Source organism: Lolium rigidum, chromosome 1 (assembly GCF_022539505.1).
Source record: "Lolium rigidum isolate FL_2022 chromosome 1, APGP_CSIRO_Lrig_0.1, whole genome shotgun sequence".
In the NCBI taxonomy this organism is placed as follows: domain Eukaryota; kingdom Viridiplantae; phylum Streptophyta; class Magnoliopsida; order Poales; family Poaceae; genus Lolium; species Lolium rigidum.
Genome location: NC_061508.1, coordinates 171,132,944 through 171,153,380, shown reverse-complemented (window position 1 = coordinate 171,153,380; position 20,437 = coordinate 171,132,944). Strand labels below are relative to the sequence as shown.

Below are 20,437 nucleotides of genomic sequence, written 5' to 3'. Positions count from 1 at the left end.
GAAAACATTGTAGTGTCATCTCAAGAGACTCACGGACACGGGCACGCTGCATAAGCATCTCCATCTCCATGTAATAAGCATCAACCGTCATCACACCTTGCTTCAATTGGGTCAACTTATCAAAAACTGATCGCAAATAATTGGTAGGAACAAAATGAGCTCTCATTGCCGCCTTCATAGTACGCCATGTGATAATAGGCAGCTCACCATCTTCTTCACGAGCACGAACAAGTCCATCCCACCAACGCAATGCATAGCCATCAAATTCAGAGGAAGCAAGCTTGATCTTGCTATCTTCAGTATACTCATGTAAACGCCATAAGCGCTCAATTTTCAGCTCCCATGTGAGATATTCTTCAACATCAGTACCTCCTTCAAATATGGGAATTGAGAACTTGGGCTTACCCAAACCATCTTCTTGTTGTGGTTGAAGAATACATTGGGCTCCGACGGGGACAAAACCACGACCACGGAGACCATCACCAACGCCACATCCAATACCACGACCCATACCACGTCCTTGAGCATTTGCAGCTTCCGCATTGTCACGTTGGACGCTGCCATCGTCATCATTTGGTTGTTGAGGTTGTTGTACCATTGTACGTATCTCACCAATGGTGGTAGTCAAAGCTTGTATAGATGCTTGAAGAGTCGTCATTGATGTTTGAATTGTGGTAACAGATGTGGTAGCTTCATCAACCTTCAAGTGGACACCTTGAATGTCCTTGTCCAAAGCTTCAGTAGACACACATATTTCGCGTTGTAAGTGATCACGAAGTGCCTCATACTCCAACCAAGTAACTGTTGCAGTTGGATCCTTTTTTTGCATCACATCAACATCACTAGAAGACATGATTAGTAGGTTAGTGCACTAAACAAAATCTTTGGTGGTACTCTCACAACTCACTCAAAATTGATAAGAAAGGTAAATCTTACCACTCCAAAGTGAATTAGTATTGCTTACCAATTTGGATTGACAGACTAGTGCACGAATGTAGCGAAGCGAATATCAAGGGTATAAGAACAATCACACGGCAAAGCAGGATATATGTGGGGCTGTAGGTAGGCTACCTATTTGCGCCAATAACAAGCTCTAGCGCTGACCGTAGATAACCAATGATACTCACACAAAGCGATAAATGTGGCAATGCAACGATATGGATGAAAGGTTGCAATGCACTCGAGAGACACTAGCAAAGCTCAACGAAACAGGCACAAGATTGCTCAACTACAGGTGCAGAAAAGTAAACTAGGCCTTCACTTGATCGTACTAGCACTTCACACTTCTTCTTTTTGGAATTTTCTGTTTGTAACGCAGCTATGTAGCTCTTTTTGCTTCTTTTCTATTTTCTATTTTTTTGATTTTATGACACAACTCCTTGATAACACGACCAACAAAATATGCAAAGCACCAAAACCCTAATGAGCAGCCTGTCGAGCGGTAAAACTAGTCTCTTCTGGGGAAGTTCCTAGTCACTTATATCGATAGGCTGTGTCTATGGTTGGGAACAAGCACACTGTACGCTATGTGGACTCGGAGTAACAAAAACTGAAACTAGATGATAACGGAGACTCAAACCCTAACAATACTAGATGGAAGAAATATATACGCAAAAACAACTACGAAAAGCAACTAAAACTTGAAATTAGTGCAATCTAAAGCTATGGCAAACCCTAACCCTAATATTTTTGGCTTTTTCTGTATAGGAAACACTCACAACTCAACTATGGGGTGGATTGTGGATGGCTTACCGAGGAAACCCGAGAATCTGATACCAAGATGATATGGGGTGGCCCGATCTTCTCAGTAAGCGACGGATGGTGATGAACACACGATGAATAGCAGCGGATGGAATCGATGATATGAGGAGGATAACTTGTATGACGCCGACGAAGTCTCTCGATTGATTCCTGTCGCCAATGCAACAGCTCTCAACCGTGCAAGATATTCGCAACTCCACACACTTGCGCACGTAGCCGCCGACCACGAAGCGGTAGATTGCAATCTTCTAATCCCCAATGGAACAGCAGATCACACAAACTTTCAATAACATAAAACTCCAGATCGCAACGAATTGGAGAGTTGGGATTCAATAGTTTTGCATAGCAAACAACTAAGAACTAGGGTTTATCTTAAACGTGGTCTAAAAGCAACTTTGGGGGCGTCCTAGGGACTTATATAGGCGTCCGGGACGACCTCGGGTCGAAAAAGTACGAAAATAACCGACCCAGAATAGATCTGGTCGAGACAGACTCGGACTCGGCCGGCCTGGGGGCCGGTCGACCGGGTCTGGGACCGGCCGGTCCGGTTCAAACCGGATCTGGCGCCGGGTGTTGACCGGGCGATGGTGCGGGGCATACTGGACATCTCCCCGGTTGGCACAAGCCAGAAATCCGGTTGAAACCGGATGGATCCGGCGTGGGGGCCGGTCGGACCGGACCTGGGACCGGGCGGCCCGGCGCTGCGACCGGTTGACCGGTCCTGGCGCCGACTGGATCATCTCCTCCTCTCGCGCATGCCTCCCGCTCCTCCCTCGCGCGTCCATGGGATGTCTTCACGTCCAGCTCCATGTCCAGCTTCATGTCCATCTTCTGGTCCAGCTGCTCCTCTCGTCCTCGTGTGATGCTTGCTCCCTCCTCATACCTGATCATACATAAATAATAGGACTTAGGCAGTATAAAGCTCTCATCGATCAAAGTATCATTTAGGAACAAGTTCACCTGTTGTTTAAGTAGCTTCGCACGAGCTCGTGTCATTGGTCCTATCCTAACTTCATTGGACTTGAGCTTCACAGCAGGATCATCTTCAACTTGCAATGACGGAGGTAGTAGTGAGGTAGGGATGTCCTCATCACACCAAGTAGCGATTAATCGGTTAACCGCTGAATCGGCCAATTTTTTGAACAATGGCCATGTCTCTTTTCTTGACCTCTTTATGTAATTGTTGCCTTTGGCTATATATAAACATATAACATAACATAACAGGTGCGAGACAAAACATCGCATACCACACAGAAACAGACATGCTATCAAAGCAGATATTCTCGCGATGCTCCTCGCGATGCTGATTCTAGGTTCCTAAACATTTTCACATCACCTGCCACACCCGGCGAGAATCTCCACGAGGCACGACACCCGGTATAAATCAAAGATTGGATTTGTTCATTAGATCATCCCAGCCGTGTGCTTCAAACGGCATACGACACAAGCCTCAAACAAACAGTTTGGGGGACACCGGTGCGGGTTGCCGCTTTTGGTGGACGTCTTTTCCCACCGGCGTCCCCTAAATCGAAAATTTTAAAATGTTAAACTTCAGAAAAATTTAATGGAATACAAGTTTGAATGAAAATACGGTGAAATATAAACCCTAAACTAATCGCGGTGTGGGTTGGCGTGCAAGAACCACTCCACGCCAATGGGATCCTCCTCCGTTGCCTCCTCCTCCTTGATGGCCGTGCTACCGCTCGCGCATGGGATGTCACTGTGCCTCCTCCGGTTAGCTACGCTAGTCCGTTCGTCGACCATGAGGTCAACGAGCTTGCCGGACTCGCTAGCCGACCATACGATGCCGATGGAGAGCGGCACCTCGCGGCGATTGTTCATCGAGTTGCCTAGGGCTTGAAGAAGTCTCGACTCGCTCTCAGGGTCGCCGTCGTTGCCCATCGCAGCCACCACCTCCCGCACGTACTCCTGCTCCCACCTCTGCCCGGCAGCGGCGGCCGCGACTTCTAGAGCAAGGCGATGCCGGTTCGTGGAGGCAGCGATGGCTTGCACTTCACGCGACGGAAGCGACGAGGAGGCGACGGCTGGCGTGCCTCGCCGATCACGATGCCGCCAGTGCATTGGCGTTTCCTTGGAGGAGACACTAGTAAACTTCAGTATCTTCTTAAAGAAGTTGATCAAACAACATGATCAAACACGAAGATCAGGCTGAACACTGTAAGAAAGGGCAGCAGCACCTGCAGTTATGCTGAAAAAACGTAGTGCATTTGTTTTTTTAGGATGCCCATATTCTTCTTTAGGACATAACTGCACATTTGAAGGGCCATGGGCCAGATATGCCGAATCCTTGAAGCTCAACAGGCCCAGACCTACCGTTAAGCCCATCCATGCCTTCCTTCACCATCCTGGTTGGTTCTGGCGATTTACACAAAAATAACCCTTTGTTGCAACTATAGCACAGACTGACCCTCCGGGCAAACTATTTCACCCATCTAACCCTTTTGTGTGGCGCCCCTCCCATGGGCGCCACACATGGCAGTGTGGCGCCCGTGCCTGCGGCGCCACTCTCTCAGCCGACGTGGCGCCCTCGACGCTGAGCTGGTGCGCCGATCCGATGTGGCAGGATGTGTGGCGCCCATGGGAGGGGCGCCACACTACTCTTTATATATAATGTCTGTCTAGAGATAACAGAAGACTATGGTAGCTCAATTGGATGAACCCTTTGCTTCCCAATCCTAGGTCCTGAGTTCGAACCTCCACACCACCCAAATTTATTTTTATTTTTAAAAAGTGTGCTAGACATTGTAGTATGTTTAAAACATGAAATCTAGCCTCGTACTGTTTTGTAGAGTTTTTTTTTTATCTTTTCTTGCTTGCAATCTGTTCTGAAACGCCGCCATTATGTAGCGCACTCTGAAGAACCTAGTGATGCAAACAGAAATGGAAAATTTCCAGAAGCTGTCTTGGTACATTCTTTACAACGTGATGCTGTACCCTTGTCGCCTTGTCAGCTTACCATTTAACGGGTTTGGACCTTGTGAGGATGTGTTCAACTTGCTGTATGTGTCCGGATGTGTTCTAATGTACCATCCAGAGAGATGCAGTAGGTTGGTTCATAGTCCATAATCTTGACAAGTTTGCAATTCAAAAGGAATGCTCAAACTCTGAACCTTATATCCTTCAATAAAGGACTAAGTTATGCCCTTATCCTAATAACCCTGTTTTCATCTTCTATGAATCTTCAAGTACATATTATGGTGACCATTTTAAATTTTTTTTAGAATGCATTGTGATGGTTTCAGTTGTTGGTCAGTTTTTCTACAGCGCCATATTATTGTGATCATTTTACTGCTTTAGGACGCCAAGATATGTTAAGTTGCTACATCATCTATGTCATGTTTTCCCATGCCTACGTCTAACCAAATCATTTCAATTGACAGTTGAGGACGGCTACACTCACTCTCATACTTGTTGCGGTGTTCATTGTCGCGTTGTCTTCTGTGGATGCTGCCCTTTCCTACATTTTATCATGGCTACTTCGGAAATCTGCATAGTTTAATGGTATGCTACTTGTTTCCTAGCATGCATGTAATTACTGGAATCATCCCATAGAAGGGGATTCTGGTTCAGAACCACTAATGGATGTAAATGTCGATAGTGAATCATCGCCAAAGATCAATTGTGATACTGATAGCCTCCTTGAATCACCAAAGTATCTATTATAGCGACTGGAATATGATTTGGGTGTTGAAAGCTCAGGGGTAGCACTTCCAAGGGATGATCGCCGAGGTGTTGGAGTCATTAGCCCATTACTGCTTCCATTTGAACGATACCCGTTTGTCTTTCTAGTCATGCTAGTTGTTCTCTTTGGGCTTGGTTTAGAGCCAAACATCGCTTCTTTCTCTGCAAGTAGGATGCTCTCCAATTTCTTCTGGTCCTGCAACATTTAGGAAATGTCATGTTAAGGTGAGAATATGCATTATTATTTTTCAATTGAAAAGGGGGATTTGGCAAACAATCGCTACCCGGTATCTCCGTTTTTCTTCTTCCTTTTGATACCTGTTAAGTCTGTACTCTTCTAAAACAGACACCAACCGTCCCTGTGTAAGTCAGTAAATATATGTCAATAAATCATCGCAGAAAAACATAAGTCTCTACACTGCTGATCAAATTGTATACATACCCCATCATATAGGAAGGGCTTATTTCTTGCATTTTCCCAAGCGAAGGTTCAGTTTATCAGGTTCTCCGCCATAGCTGAAAAAGATATGTCATGCATTGAAATAACTGAAATCTATGAATAGTTCTCCAACACTGGAAATAAAACCTACCTGAAATTTTAGTGACCAAAATACGTGCCTTTTCAGCCCTTTTAAGGTTGACATGAGCACCTCTTCCAGAACTGTACCTCTTCGAGTCCTGCAAAAGACTCTTGTTGTCACTTTTCATGTTTTGGATAACCACATGATTATCTGGAAAAATGATTCATTAATGCTGTGTCGCCACCCATACTGTGGTGCTTTCAGCTGTACTGAATCAGGTACTTTGTGCAACAGCGAAGATGCATGCTTAGAATTTGAGCACTTTAATTTGAAAGAAAATATGCTTGAAAATACCTGGTTATATTCTTCAAGCCAAGCCTCTTCATCACAAGCAAGAGATTTCATATTTCATGTTTATCAGGTTCTTCAGAGTGCGCTACATAATGGCGGCGTTTCAGAACAGATTGCAAGCAAGAAAAGATAAAAAAAAAAACTCTACAAAACAGTACGAGGCTAGATTTCATGTTTTAAACATACTACAATGTCTAGCACACTTTTTAAAAATAAAAATAAATTCAGGTGGTGCGGAGGTTTGAACTCAGGACCTAAGATTGGGAAGCAAAGGGTTCATCCAATTGAGCTACCATAGTTTTCTGTTATCTCTAGACAGACATTATATATAAAGAGTAGTGTGGCGCCCCTCCCATGGGCGCCACACATCCTGCCACGTCGGATCGGCGCACCAGCTCAGCGTCGAGGGCGCCACGTCGGCTGAGAGAGTGGCGCCGCAGGCACGGGCGCCACACTGCCATGTGTGGCGCCCATGGCAGGGGCGCCACACAAAAGGGTTAGATGGGTGAAATAGTTTGCCCGGAGGGTCAGTCTGTGCTATAGTTGCAACAAAGGGTTATTTTTGTGTGAATCGCGGTTGGTTCTCGAATCATCTCGAGCCTGGGAAGGGAAACCCAAGCTGTCCGCTTCCAACCCCTCTTCCTCCTCCTGCCGCCATTGTTCCGGCTCGAAGTAAAATCCAGCTTTCGTCCGTTCCCCGCCTAAGCGCTTCTCCTTTCACCTCTCTCTCACTTCTCCCCACAACCCAAGGAAGAGGAAGGCAAATCCTATAGACCTGACCGCCCCCGCTCCTTCCCGTTCGCCTCCGTCATTGGGAATTCTCTCTTCCTGGAATTCGCTCATTGTGGCGGTACTGTATACTTCTATCTCATTTACTTGTTTTTACTACTCTGTAATCTTTCATAAGGTATTTGACTTGATTCATGGCGCGATGTTACTTAAAACCGATTTTACCTGTGTATTCGTACATTTTTATTTTTCATTTCATTTGCGAGCAGAGCGGCGGGGCTGTCTTTCCTCAGCTGATATGATTGGAAGCATGCCATGCCGTTCTGGATGCGGTGCTTGTTGTGTGCATATCTTGTGCCGAGAAAAATCTGAGATGTGGAAACTCTGAATATTGAGCAACAACACTCTTACCGGCATTCCTTTGCTTTCCATGTTAAAAAATGTTTGGGAATTATAATTAAGTTTTTCGTGTTTCTTTTTTGAGGGTGAACAGTGGGTTTCCCCACTGTATATTTTTTTATTTTATTAATAAGCAAAAAGTACAAATAAGCAGTTGCTTGAGAAGAGTAACTAGAAAAAGCAGAGAGGCACCAGGCCTAAATAAAAAACTATCTAAAGTTCTCCACCCAAGAAACTATGCCATGATATGATTTCTTTTTAGCCTTGTGCACTAGAAGGGCAAGCTCATCCTTGAAAACCTTGCGACATCTGTAAACGCTCGGAATAGACCATTGCGTGTGATCCTGATCCAAATAGACCATGTAACCAGCATGATAATTTCCATGAAGAATGACTTGGATATGGCCAGCTTCAGGCCTACGTTGCACAGAGACGGCTGAAATGCCGCGTATCGGGGGTCGGACACGGCCGGATACGCGGATACGTATCGGATACGCTTGGATATGTATCTTCACGTATCAGGCGATTTTTCGTTTTTTAGAAAAAAGAAAATAAATCTGATACCTGTGGGATACGGTCGTGATACGAGAGGGATACGAGAATACCCTAATCCCGCTGTAAAATACAAACGAAGCGATACAGCACAACACACTTTCTCACCGACGTTTCGCCTGGGCGCCGCACGCCGCATCAAATCGCTGGCCACCTGTGCTACTACGCCGTCGGACCGGTCGCCGGCCGGCGAGCAGATCCCTTCGCCTTCCGCCGCTGCATCGCAGGACTGCAGGTCAGTTTCCCCTCTTCCCATCTCAATCTCTCGCTTCTTCTTGGTCCAACGTAGATTGGTTTTGCTCGCTTGCTGCGGCGGGCGTGGCCGGGCTGCCGGAACCAGCGCCGATCGCCGGAATTCGAGGAATCATGGTAGCGAGGAAGCGCTTGCACTCTGCAATCCTTTATTGATTTCGATTAATTATTTGTACTGACTCATAGTATGTGCATGCCTATGCCTGCTGTTCTTCTTTGGAGATAGCAAAGTTTCCTGTTCTTCTTTAGTACGTACATGAATTTGTATTGCTAGTGTGCCAAATCCTTCTTCTACCACACTCATGTGTAAGGCCACATGCATGATTCTGAGGATCTCGGTCAATTGACACGAAATATAGATTGTAGATTGTAGAACACCTTGATTGAATTGGATTAATCATTGTCTACTGGATTGACTATCGTATACTCCGCTGTTAGTTTCTCTTCTTGCATGTCAGAAATTGAATGTTGTTCCCGTGATTCCTCCAAATGATGATCCAAAGCTTTTTTTGGCAAACAACTATGTCACAGTATTCTTATACTCCTATATAGTTAAAATTTTCATTCTTGAGCAAAAATCAGTAATTTAATAATGTTAATTATATATATACAAACGTATCCCCGTATCCTTGTTTTTCGAAAATCGCCGTATCGGCGTATCGCGTTATCCGTATCCGTATCGCCGTATCCGTGCAACATAGCTTCAGGCTGGACAACACTTCCTGGAGATCCATCTGACCAGGAGGAGGGGGGTTCCAGAGAGGACAGATATATTGCCAACATAGAACTGCAAAAGGGCACTGAAAGAACAGATGATCCCTTGTCTCCAGATGTTGCTGATTGCACATTATACAAGAATAGTCGGCCATCCGAAAATTCTTACGCTGCAGCAGTGCTCTAGTGTTCAGCCTATTGTGTATAAGAAGCCAGAAAAAGACCTTATGTTTCTGCTGACAACATCCTTTCCACATCCAATCTAAGGCAGGTACTGCTCTCACTTCTCCCATGAGTTTCTTATAAACTTTTGAAACTTGCAAAGAAGAATTGCCTAACATGGTCCATGAATCATTTTCAGCATGTGGTATTAAGTCTTGCAGCAGTGCTTGGAACAAGTTCAGCTGTACCAATGCTTCCTCAGAGATGGGTAGATGAAATAAATCTGGAATATGTGGAGAAGCAAGAGCTTCTTTGATGGAGATAGACCCATTCTTAGCAAATGAGAATAAGTGAGGCCACTTAAGTTTCAAGGGAATATCTGACCAAGAATTCTGTCATAGGAGAATTGAGTTTCCCTGCACAAAGGTACAAATAGCCAGGTTTTTATATGTGGGCAATGTTTTCAGACAATCTCTCCACCAGAAAGAAACAGCAAGGCAGAGGTGTAATAAAGCTCCCAAGCAAGATGGATCCAAGGAAGGTCAGCATGATTGTAAAATTTGTGGATATGTTTCATAAGTAGGCAGGACCCCAAGACCTCCCTGCTTTTTAGGCTTACAGACAAGGTCCCAGGCTGCTAGAGGAGGGTTTTTCTTCTGTAGATCCTTATCTCTCCATAAACAATGCCTCCTATATTTGTCCACTTCAGCTAACATCCATTGGTAAAGTTTGAGGGAGCAAAGGTAGAACATAGGCAAAGAGGAGAGAACTGAGTTAAGCATCCTGAGCTTACTGCCATAATTAAGATACATGGTACAAGCAGGTAAAAATTCCTTCCTTGACTTGGTAGTACTCAAAGGAAGCCCAAAATATGTGAAGGGCAGAGAACCCAGCTGACAGTTTAGGGTAGAGGTGAAGAGATGCACCCTGTTCTCTAGTATATTAATAGGGATAAGATTGGATTTTGCATAGTTCACTCTTAAACCAGTGGCATTTCCAAAAGTCTGTAAAATCTCAGTGAGGTGTTGCTTCCATGATAACAAGGGTGTCATCTGCATATTGGAGAATGGGGAAGAAGTGTGAGCTCTGCAAATTCAGTGGCCTTTTAAGCAGCTCTTCATGTAAAGAGAGATTGATCAAAGACTGTAGTACATCAGCAGCAAGAACAAAAAGCAAAGGTGATAGTGGATCACCCTGCCTAACTCCTCTTCTACATCTGAAAGAGCTACCAAGGATTCCATTGAGGAGGACTGCAGAAGAAGCAGAGCAAAAGAGCTGTTTGATCCAAAGGCACCATAAATTGCCAAAGCCCTTTGCTTGAAGGACTTTTAGAATGAAGGTGTGATCTACCTTGTCAAAAGCCTTCTCAAAATCCAGTTTTAATGCAAGAACTTCTTTCTTTGATCTGTGACAATGGTGTAGGTACTCATAGGCCCATGCTAAACTGTCCGTATTGTCCTGGATTTGATAAAACCATATTGGTTCTCATGAATCAGACTCTGAATTACAGTCTGCAAACGGTTGGCTAGCAACTTAGTAAGCAATTTCAAAGTACAGTTTAACAGAGAGATTGGCCTGTAATCATTGACAGTGGAAGCATCATCTTTCTTTGGTACCAAGGTAATGAAACAGCTATTAATACTTTCTAGACATAGGGATCCAGAATGGAACTGCTCACAGAGGTCATAGAAATCTTGCTTAATAATGTGCCAACATTTCTTGAGGAATTCTGCATTGAATCCATCTGGTCCAGGGGACTTATTATTAGGAAAGTCCTTAACCACTGCATCAATCTCTTCATGGGTAAAAGGTGCTTCTAGGAAAGATAGATCTACATCAGAGTGGAGAAGTTGTTGCATGTTCTGTAGAGGAACGGTATTATCTATTCTGTCCTAGCCTGTCTATAGAAGCTTGTAAAAGCAGAGAGGCCTTTGCTGAATGTTCACTAACAGTATCCTGCAGAATTAACCAGGGAGGCAACATGATTCTTTCTTTTCTGGGATGAAGCCATTGAATGAAAAAAATCTTGAATTCTCATCTCCAAGAGTTACCCATTTGATTTTCCCTCTATGCTTCCAGTAAGCCAACTGCTGAGCCAATTTTGTTGCTAAGTGCTTTTTCATTGATTTCCTGAAAGTACTCTCTAGAGCAGAAAGATCCCTAAAATTTTCCAAGGCATCTAGGAGAGATATGAGAGCATTAAGATCTGCAATTGTTTCTTTCAAAGGAGACAAGCTTTTAGACCAAGTCTTGAGACTTTCCCTAAGAATTTTAAATTTTGCAGATATTCTTTTGGCAGCATCAGAGTAGTGAATGGAATGAGTCCAATTTAATTCCACCAATGGCAAGAAGCCCTCCATATCCATCCAACTATTTTCTATTATGAAAATCTCTGATTTAGGGATAGAAGTCTCAATGGATACCACACATGGGACATGATCAGATGTAGTCATGGCTAGTGGGGTTGCCATAGTGTTAGGAAAGTTTTCTGTCCAAGCCAGGGAAGAGAAAAACCAATCAAGCCTTTGCAAGAGTGGACTATCCTGCATATTACTCCAGGTAAAACGTCTGCCCTTGAGAGGGATTTCAACCAAACCAGCATTGCTAATGGCCTCATTAAAAAGCAACATCTCATTTATATTTCCTCCAGGCTTATTTCTGTCTTGGGGAGATCTGAGGAGATTAAAGTCTCCTACAAGCAAACAATTCTCCTCTGGTGGAATGTCAACATTGTGCAGCCAATCCAAGAAAGTAAGTTGTTCATCATCTTGGCATGGTGCATAAATATTTGTCAAAGTCCAGGAAGCATCAGACTTGGTAGCATGTAATTCAACTGATAAGGCAAATTGACTGTGAAATACTTCATGTCCAATAAACACAGAGCTATCCCAAACTGTTATTATACCACCAGATCTTCCCACAGAGGGGACAAAAGCAAAAGAATCGAAATTTCTTGGACAAAATTGTCTAAGGAATTGAAGGTCAACAGCCTCTCTCTTGGATTCTTGGAAACAAATAACTTGGCAACCACTCTCTTATTTTATTGAAAATTAAGGTCCATTTAGCAGGATCATTCAGGCTTCGAATATTCCAATTTAAAACCTTCCAAAATATTTTATGCATTGGAGAACAAATTGGATAGCATGGACTTCTGACAACCATATGAGGTCACCATAGGAGGGCATAGTGTAAACACACAAACTGTTAAGCTGTAATAAAGTAGTCCTTGAATAAACAAGACACAGGTCCACAAAGGAGACTGAATATTCATATTACAGAAATAACTTCTACAGCAAACACAGTTGCTCAAAATATCTAGAGTAGCCAAAAGAGAAGAGAGAAGGATTTTGCTATCCCTCTCACTTCTTCTTAGAGGATTTCTTGGCAGATGCATTGGACCCCTTCTTGGTTGGTCCCTTGCTCTGGCATCCAGCTGGTACAACTGAGCCCTCCTCTACTTCCTCAGGTGATTCTTCTGCTTCCTCCTTATCAGCTAAATCTTCATCATCAACAGAGATCTGAAACCTGGAGCAAAGGTTGGTGACCACTGACTTTTTGATTTTGGGTCCAGCAGCAGCACATGCTAGACAGTTCTTGTCAAAACAAGTTTTTGTCTTATAGCCTTTGTTCAGAGCTTTAATCCTGTTACTCCTCCTCACTTCAGAACACACCAGAGGTGTCTTCTTGCCCCTTTTCTTGACATGGAGAACAGAGGTGGATAAAACAGCTGCAGCAGAAGAAGCAAGCTTTGGTGCTTGAGGAGTCATAAATCCCTGGGTGAGCTTTTCACAGGCAACAGTGAGTGAGTGTGCACACAGGTGGTGTAGCAGCAGGGCAAACTCTGGGAAGAACAAAAGCTCTAGCAGACCCTTCCTCTGTCATCTCACATTCTATAAGCAGATGCCAGATAATAGACTGAAGCAAGCTTTTAGCCCAGTCAAAATCCTCAGGAGTCAGCAGTTTTGCAGTAAAAAAATCAGCCCACTGAGCAGGGATATTGACAGTGCTGATAATAGAGCCATCAGGCTTGAAGTAAGTGGACCAAGCAGCTGTACCCTCTTTTGAAAGGAAGATATCATTATGAACAGCATGCAGGGGGCTCACTGGATTAGCATTAGGTGTATAGGTTGCTGAAAGAGAAGCAACAGGATCCACAATAATTTCAGGTATAAGGACTATGCCAACCTGAATGTTCTGTTGATGCCCATTCACTGAAGGGCTGAGCTGATGGTAACTGTCATATCACTCTGGTCATCAGCAATAGGGAGCATGTCAACATCCAAAGGTGGTACAGGTGCAGCCAGGGACATAATAGCTTGAAGGGGCTCATGGTTCTGGATTACAGGGTTGAGCAGATCATTTAGCTCCATGAAGTCATTCTCATCAAGTTGATGTGGGCCATTAAGATCAAAAGGAAGCTGCTGAGGGGGCAGGTTTAAATCCATATTCTGAATGCCATGGTTACCAAGAATCACCTGTGGATTCTGACCTGCAAGGTTAACTGGTGGAAAGCCAATGTGATCAGCCAAGGGTACATGGGGTCCAGGTTGCACTTGGTGCACATGCTGCACATTCTGCCAGAGTGGCCAAACAACATTATTCTGTACAGGTTCCTGATCAGGGGCTTGTGCTTCATTAGGAGGGTGCATGTTGTTAGCTGCAGCAGCAATATTGGGCAAAGGGTGTGGAGTGGAGCCATCTGCAGGTGGTAATTCTTCATCAGCTGGAAGAGCACCCAAGAGCCTTTGACTGAGTATAAAAATGGGCACTGACCAAGATTCAACAGACCACTCATTGCCAGAAGAAATGACACAAGAATGTGGTATATGATTAAGATCCACAACTCTGACCTTAACAATTAGAGCCCCATAGTTGCTAAGCTCCTTATCCAAAGAAATTAGAGCCCCAAAATCCTTGACTGCCCCTCTAATGTGCTCATCATCCCAGAAATCAGAGGGAAAGGCTAGCAGCATCAACCAGCATTCACGGTTATATGTAAAAGCTCTATGATTAATTCCTTTATTATGCTCCACAAACGAGATACTTCTACCCAGAAAAGCATGAGGGATGTTGCTCACTAACCAATCTCTGTCAGAAGGTGAGGTGACCCTGAGGTAGGCCGAGCCAATAGGGCAGCGCTGGGACATAGCAAGAGAAAACCCTAGCTCTTCTTCAATGAACGATCGAAGGAACATCCTAGTAAGAGCAAACGGCTGGTCACCTTGAAAGGGAGGGTTGATGGTGGCGATGGCGACATCCTCATTCTTGGCGGACACCTGTCGGCTGACATGGTAGCGGCATTGTTGCGGTCGATTGGCGACCTCGACGATCTCATACTGACCAGGGATGAAGGGAGCAGGGTCCACCGGGAAGTTTGCCATCTCCGAGGAGGGCAATGGCGCAGACACCGTCGGCGGAGACGGCGGCGACGATGAACAGTGTCTCGGAGCAGAGGAGCTGGGAGGCGAAGCGGCAACGTGTAAGCTGAGCAGGGGAAGGGAGAGATTCTCCTGATTTACAGCAGTAAACGTACGGGTAGGTGTGGGTGAGTGGTGCTCCACCGTCAGACGCAGGGTCGTGTCAATATCGGACGGCCTAGGGTCGTTGAGATTGACGGGAGGAGGGTTAGCATTAAACTCCTGATTTACTGTACCCAGAACATCTGGCGCAGACAAATTAACTTCCTTTCGAACCCAAGTTTCATTAATAGCACGACAATCACGCTTAATATGCCCAGGTTTATCACAGCCGTGACAGCGAATTTTATTCCAGCAATTACGCCTTGAATGCCCAAGTCTGAGACAACGCGGACAAGGTGGGCTTGATCTTATGGTGGGCTGACGCTGGCCCAAGAGAGCTGGCTGCTGGCGCAGATCCGAAGTCGGAGGGAACACTAAGCGATCAAAGGCAGAAACTCGCTGCTGGGCCTGGGCCGGTTCTAGCCGTTCAAAAACTGAAGTCCGTAGCTGTTCCATTTGAAAAGGAGTCTCCGCGCCCACCGCTAAACCCGTGATTGACGGAGAAACTGTCGCTGAGACATGAGGATCAGCGGCATGCGTCAAATTAGGAGCTGACTGTTGGCCATAGAACGTCCGAGCCACGGTTTCCTTTGAGGGTTTACTGGCAATGAAAGAGCGCAATTTCATGGATCTGCTGGCTAGTCAAAGAATCCAAGAAGGAGTCAACCGGTCTGTCATCATCACCAAAACGAAAAGCCTGAAGAATATGCTCAATGCCATGACCCGCGGAGATAGCAGACTCAAGAAATCCAGTCTGAGAAGCTGATAGGCGATGTAAGAAAGAGAGCCGTGGGACGTGCTGCTGCGTAGTCCGATGTCCAAGAGGCACCCGATTAGCACCAGAAAGCGGCTGCCGAACAACCTGTGCATAAGATCGGCGGCCAACAGTTTGCCAAGACTTCTCTTCTTCCATCTCCCATAGACGAAATTCTCTTAAAATTTTTGGCCCTCCATTGCCCCAAAGCAAGAAATGAACCACAAAGTCATCACATTTGAAGGATCTGAGATTGTTAACAAAAAAAACCCACTTGTCGATTGCAGACTGAAAACCGAAAAGATCTGTCCCGCAGGAAGCTAACATGAAAATCATTGGCAATTCCTCCCAAGCAGGCCTGGAGCATGTGGGCAACCGCCGAGGGTTCAAGACGAAGCTTCGATCGACCAAAAGAGGCAACCATGAAAAACTCTTGATGGGAGGGTGAGGAAGCCACGGCACAGTGAAAGAGGGACCAAATCTTCCGTTGCAGAGAGAGACCCGATCGTAGATCAAGCGAGAACGAAGGCTGTACCTGGGGAATCTGAGCCGAGGGACGATCTTGAATGCCCACCTTGACTTTGTGACATGGGAGCTCGATCTCCTGTCCACTGGAGATCCTTTCCCCCGAAAGAAGGAAGTGGGCATCCACCATGATCCCATCCGAGTCGTGGAGGACCAGACGCAGAGCCTGACGCCGAAGGTAGAGGAAGCCATGCTGGTGGAAGGACGGAAGGCGAGAGGCCACCAAATGGTACTGTACCTGCCAACGGATCGGGGAGTCGGGGTCCGTCATGGCGTAGGAGGGTGTTGACGGAGGACGAGAGGCACCGGCGTCCTAGGGGCGGCCGCCTGCGGAGGCAGAAGCGCTCTCAGATCTCATCTCTTTTCCCCTGCCGATTTCACTCATCTCCCAGGGGCAGATCCAATATTGCTCCAAAGTGATAGAACCAGATAACGCGGATTTTGAATTTTCCCCTCGTGTTTTCCCCTAGTGTTTCTTCATGATGACATGATTTTGAATTATCTAGACCAAGCAAATAATAGCAAATCTTGTGTTCTCTAGTCGGCAGTCAAGACATGTCTAGTCCACAAACTTGAGTAGGCAAATATTTGGAGTGCGTATGTGCAGTTATCTCAAATACTTATTGTGGATAGTCTATCGTCAGACTGCATTTTTGGTCCTGATGTTCACCATTGTGTATTAACATGTAAAACTGGACTAGAATTGATCTATTTAGTCTATATGATGGTCTTATTTTAACTTAAAGGCTAAAACACTAATAGTATCCTGTTCCACTAGTTCTTACATGTCATTTGTCTGCATATGCGCAGCTGATACTATCTGAACTGTATGCGGATCTATTCACCTGCAATCTGTTTGCGGCGATCTGCCTCAAGTAACATGTATGCCCATCCCAATCAGTTTCAAGGAGGAGTCACACAGAGTATGGCCATATGGAAGTGCTCCGGGCCGCAGTCAAGCCGTTCTCATATGACATCGGGATCAGCCAGTTTTTCTTTTAATAAAAATTTAAGACCTGCTGAACCGCAGAGTCTGAAGTACTTTGCTAGCTTAGTGGGCCGACGATTGCGTTGTGGATTATCAACTAGAGAGGGCAGTCTAAGTGTAAAGCTCGACATGCTTTCACGTGAAAGAATTTCGGGTATGAATTGGAATTGGAGAGGCATGCATCAAAAATTAGGAGCTACAGCTGGTGGGCTTTGTTTTGGATTTTCAGTTACTGGGATTGCAAAAGCTGAGATGCCAGTTGACAGGAATATTTCAGAAACATCAGCATCATCTATTCATGGGAAGAAAGTCTACACAGATTATTCTGTTACTGGTGAGAAATGCATTTTTGTTAGGCTTAATAATTGTTTTAGTTAAGAAAACACACTCCTTTATCATATTTATTATATTTGCGGATATTTCAGCATGGCATTAAGCTGACTACTCGTGACTGTTTTACCTGGATTTACCAGGCATTCCAGGAGATGGAAGATGCTTATTCCGTTCCGTGGTTCACGGTGCATGTGTCCGGTCAGGGAAAGCTATACCTAATGAAGATCTTCAGAGAAAGCTAGCTGATGAATTGAGGTCAATGGTATGTCTGGAATGTTTCTAGGTGTTCTTGTTTTTCGTGCTATTGCCTTTCATTCTCTAAATCCGCTATATAAATATATTATTGTACAGGTTGCCGATGAATTTGTCAGTAGACGGGAAGAGACTGAATGGTTAGTTGATGCACATTTTTACTGTTATTTTTGTTCTTCTGGTTTTAAGATAAAGTTGCTACATGAATGGAATTATTGATGCATTTTAAACTGTTGCACTTTCTTGCAACAACTATTGACAGGTTTGTTGAGGGTGATTTCGATACATATGTTTCTCAGATTAGGCAGCCACATGTGTGGGGTGGTGAGCCAGAACTGTTCATGGCTTCACATGTTCTTCAGTAAGTAATTGGACCTGTTATGCATTCTTTTCCTCATGGGTACCAAAAGTGGCTACCAGCAATAAAACATCAAGGTTCACTTATGTTTTGTTAGCCAATATTTATATCCCCATAAGCTATATAGCTTTACGAAAAAAACACGGGTAATGAAAAGAATGGACTTCTTTCTTTATTCTGTCTGACTTTTTTCCTACTATGCTTATGTCAAATCATTACAAGCCACAGATGCCAGTAGGGATAATGTCTAATTTTTATTTCTAGAACTGTGCAAAATACATTGAGTGGACAATATAAAATAAAGTTAACTAAATTCTGGTCATAGTTATAATTAGAGAGCTAAGAAGCTGTCATATTAATGCAAACCAAAAAAATCCTTCTTGATTTGATGTATGTTCTGCTAACAACTTAGCTTGCACTTAAGCAGTACTTTCCATGAAGTAAGAAGAACGACATTACTTTGTTTACACAGGATGCCAATAACTGTGTACATGCGTGATGAAGATTGGGGTGGTTTAATTAGTATCGCTGAATATGGCCAAGAGTATGGTAAAGAAGATCCAGTACAACTTATGTATCATGGTTTTGGCCATTATGATTCCCTACAGATTCCAGCCAATAGGGGTCCAGAGGCAAGAATGTAGAATTTTGGAGTTCTGGACAAGGTATGGTCAACTATTCTGATTTCCGTCTTTTCACGACGATATATTGTTGAGATACTGATGACTTATACAGTGAGAGTGAGTGTTTAATTGTTTATATAGCTTCAATGTGCATTACAATTTACAAGCTTTGGAGCAATAACTATGTCGCAAAAAACCCGCAATACATTAGGTTTCCTGAAATAATGTAGTGACAAGTAAGAAATCACGAGTCAGAGTAGGGAGCAGTTATTCTTCCCTCTCAAATGAGGGGGGGTAGACATTATTATTTTTGTTCCCTCCTGTATAAGCCGTTATTCCTTAATCATTCGGGAACCTGGAGATTTACCACATGACTGTTACGTTCATATCCACCCCCTTTTCAGACAATCTAGTGCATGAATAAAGAATACTTAAGAAGTTATGAATCCTGAACTTCTTATGCAGTTACCATTTCCTTAAAAAGTATTCCTGACTCAAAAAAATTGCTGGCAGGCACGTTGCAAAAGCATTGATCTGTGGATAGCAGATGTCTTTGTCTAGGGACATGCTCATAGAAAATGGTAAGAGATGGAAGACATTCCATTCTCTGTTTGAAGCTGCCCAACGAGCAAAATTTGGAGCGATCCATTGCCTCTGATTCTGCTGAAGAAATAGGCAGGAACTCAACAAGGTAACATCATTAGGGGAGACGACTGAATCCTGCTGTTGGTTCATGTACTCACCGTGGACTGTTTCTCAAAAAACCTCACCATAGAGTGGTGTAGATAAACCTGTACTTATAAGGCCGTAACTTGATGTAATCTCTCTTGCTCAGGCAATAGAAGTTTACCGTTAGTCTCGTCTATTTCATTTGAAGATCTGGAGGTTCGAGTGCTTGCTTTTATTTGAACAGTGAGTGCTTGCTCTGTACATAATGACTAAACTATGGATGGCAAGTGAGAACAGATCAAGTAAAATGTTGGTTGACAGGCGGCAGAAAATATGGTGCCTACTGTCTGGTGTGATTTCTTGGAGTATATTGTTATGTTGTAGGGATTCAGTCACACTTGGAGGAAATCCTAATTTGAGACACAATTTAAGAACCAAAAATTACAAATCAAATGAGTACAGCCGTCTGATTTTCTTCCGATGAACAACAAACAGTAGATAGGTGCAGGTTCTGCATAATATCCCTAATCTACTTTCCGCTGCCGTATCTGTCAGCAAGCAATACAGTTACAATATGCAGAGGAGTGCTCAGCCATGAATATATAGAAGTACAATAAGTTCAGAATTTAATGGTAACATATGGTTCGATCATCCGGGTCTGCAAATGGGATAAAGGAACAGAATATTTGTGAAAAGTTGTTGACAGATCGATCAATACAACGACATCCATTACAGGATTGAACATTATGGAAACATTCGAACTATTAAGAAGTATGTAAATGCAACAGGTCCAGAATCAACGACCTAGCTTAAAAAAAACGATCAGCGATAACTGTTCGCCACGTTGCGGATCAGATAATCTTCCAGCTCCCAGTGGCAAGCACAAAGATCAAGCTCGCGATTTCGACCTTTGCGGGCTCTAGGCTGCGTAGTCGTCCGATCCTGGAAGCGGTAGGCACGGAAATGACCAAGATGTTGCAGATAATAGTTGAGGTATACCGAATTGGCGGCGATCTTAGGGAACTTCTTTGTGGACACCATGACAGAGCCAGCCCCCGCGAGGAAGGCTGCATGGTCGTTGCCGATCCCGCTCTGGGGGACTAGCCGTCTCCTCGCCATGTCCACCTCAAACACCTCCACGCGGGATGGGCGTCCGCACCACATGAATATCTCCGTCTCGTTGTAGCCACCTCCCCGCATCAGGTTGGCACCGAACATGTAGCGCACCATCAGCATCCTGTCCTGGGACCGGACGAGGAAGGAGGTGGTTTGT

At 44.4% G+C, this 20,437-nt stretch overlaps 1 protein-coding gene and 1 pseudogene across 7 annotated transcripts; one reads left to right on the top strand and one right to left on the bottom strand.

Moving 5' to 3' along the window:
- Window positions 1-5,323: 5,323 nt before the first annotated feature.
- On the bottom strand, window positions 5,324-6,389 carry LOC124653421 (annotated as a pseudogene).
- Window positions 6,390-8,095: 1,706 nt separating this feature from the next.
- Window positions 8,096-19,520, top strand: LOC124684956 (OVARIAN TUMOR DOMAIN-containing deubiquitinating enzyme 4-like). Of its 7 annotated transcripts, none has more exons than XM_047219234.1 (10): window positions 8,259-9,252; window positions 9,343-9,569; window positions 9,611-11,702; window positions 11,794-11,894; window positions 16,752-17,263; window positions 17,403-17,524; window positions 17,614-17,654; window positions 17,777-17,875; window positions 18,345-18,537; window positions 19,009-19,520. In XM_047219234.1, the coding sequence occupies exons 5-9, from the start codon at window positions 16,771-16,773 to the stop codon at window positions 18,514-18,516; spliced, it is 927 nt and encodes a 308-aa protein (XP_047075190.1). In that variant the 5' UTR covers window positions 8,259-9,252; window positions 9,343-9,569; window positions 9,611-11,702; window positions 11,794-11,894; window positions 16,752-16,770; the 3' UTR covers window positions 18,517-18,537; window positions 19,009-19,520. The 7 variants fall into 7 exon arrangements, with proteins under 7 accessions (XP_047075203.1, XP_047075210.1, XP_047075190.1 ...); XM_047219241.1 differs by having other exon boundaries at window positions 9,343-10,763; window positions 11,428-11,702; XM_047219226.1 differs by having other exon boundaries at window positions 9,343-11,221; window positions 11,428-11,702.
- Window positions 19,521-20,437: the final 917 nt, after the last annotated feature.

Excerpts from the sequence above, each read along its gene's own strand:
- LOC124684956 (XM_047219254.1), top strand. The coding sequence starts at position 16,771 with ATGCGGATCTATTCACCTGCAATCTGTTTGCGGCGATCTGCCTCAAGT. Across the intron at positions 17,525-17,613 it reads CTGATGAATTGAGGTCAATG|GTTGCCGATGAATTTGTCAG; the intron begins GTATGTCTGGAA and ends ATTATTGTACAG. Across the intron at positions 17,655-17,776 it reads AGACGGGAAGAGACTGAATG|GTTTGTTGAGGGTGATTTCG; the intron begins GTTAGTTGATGC and ends AACTATTGACAG.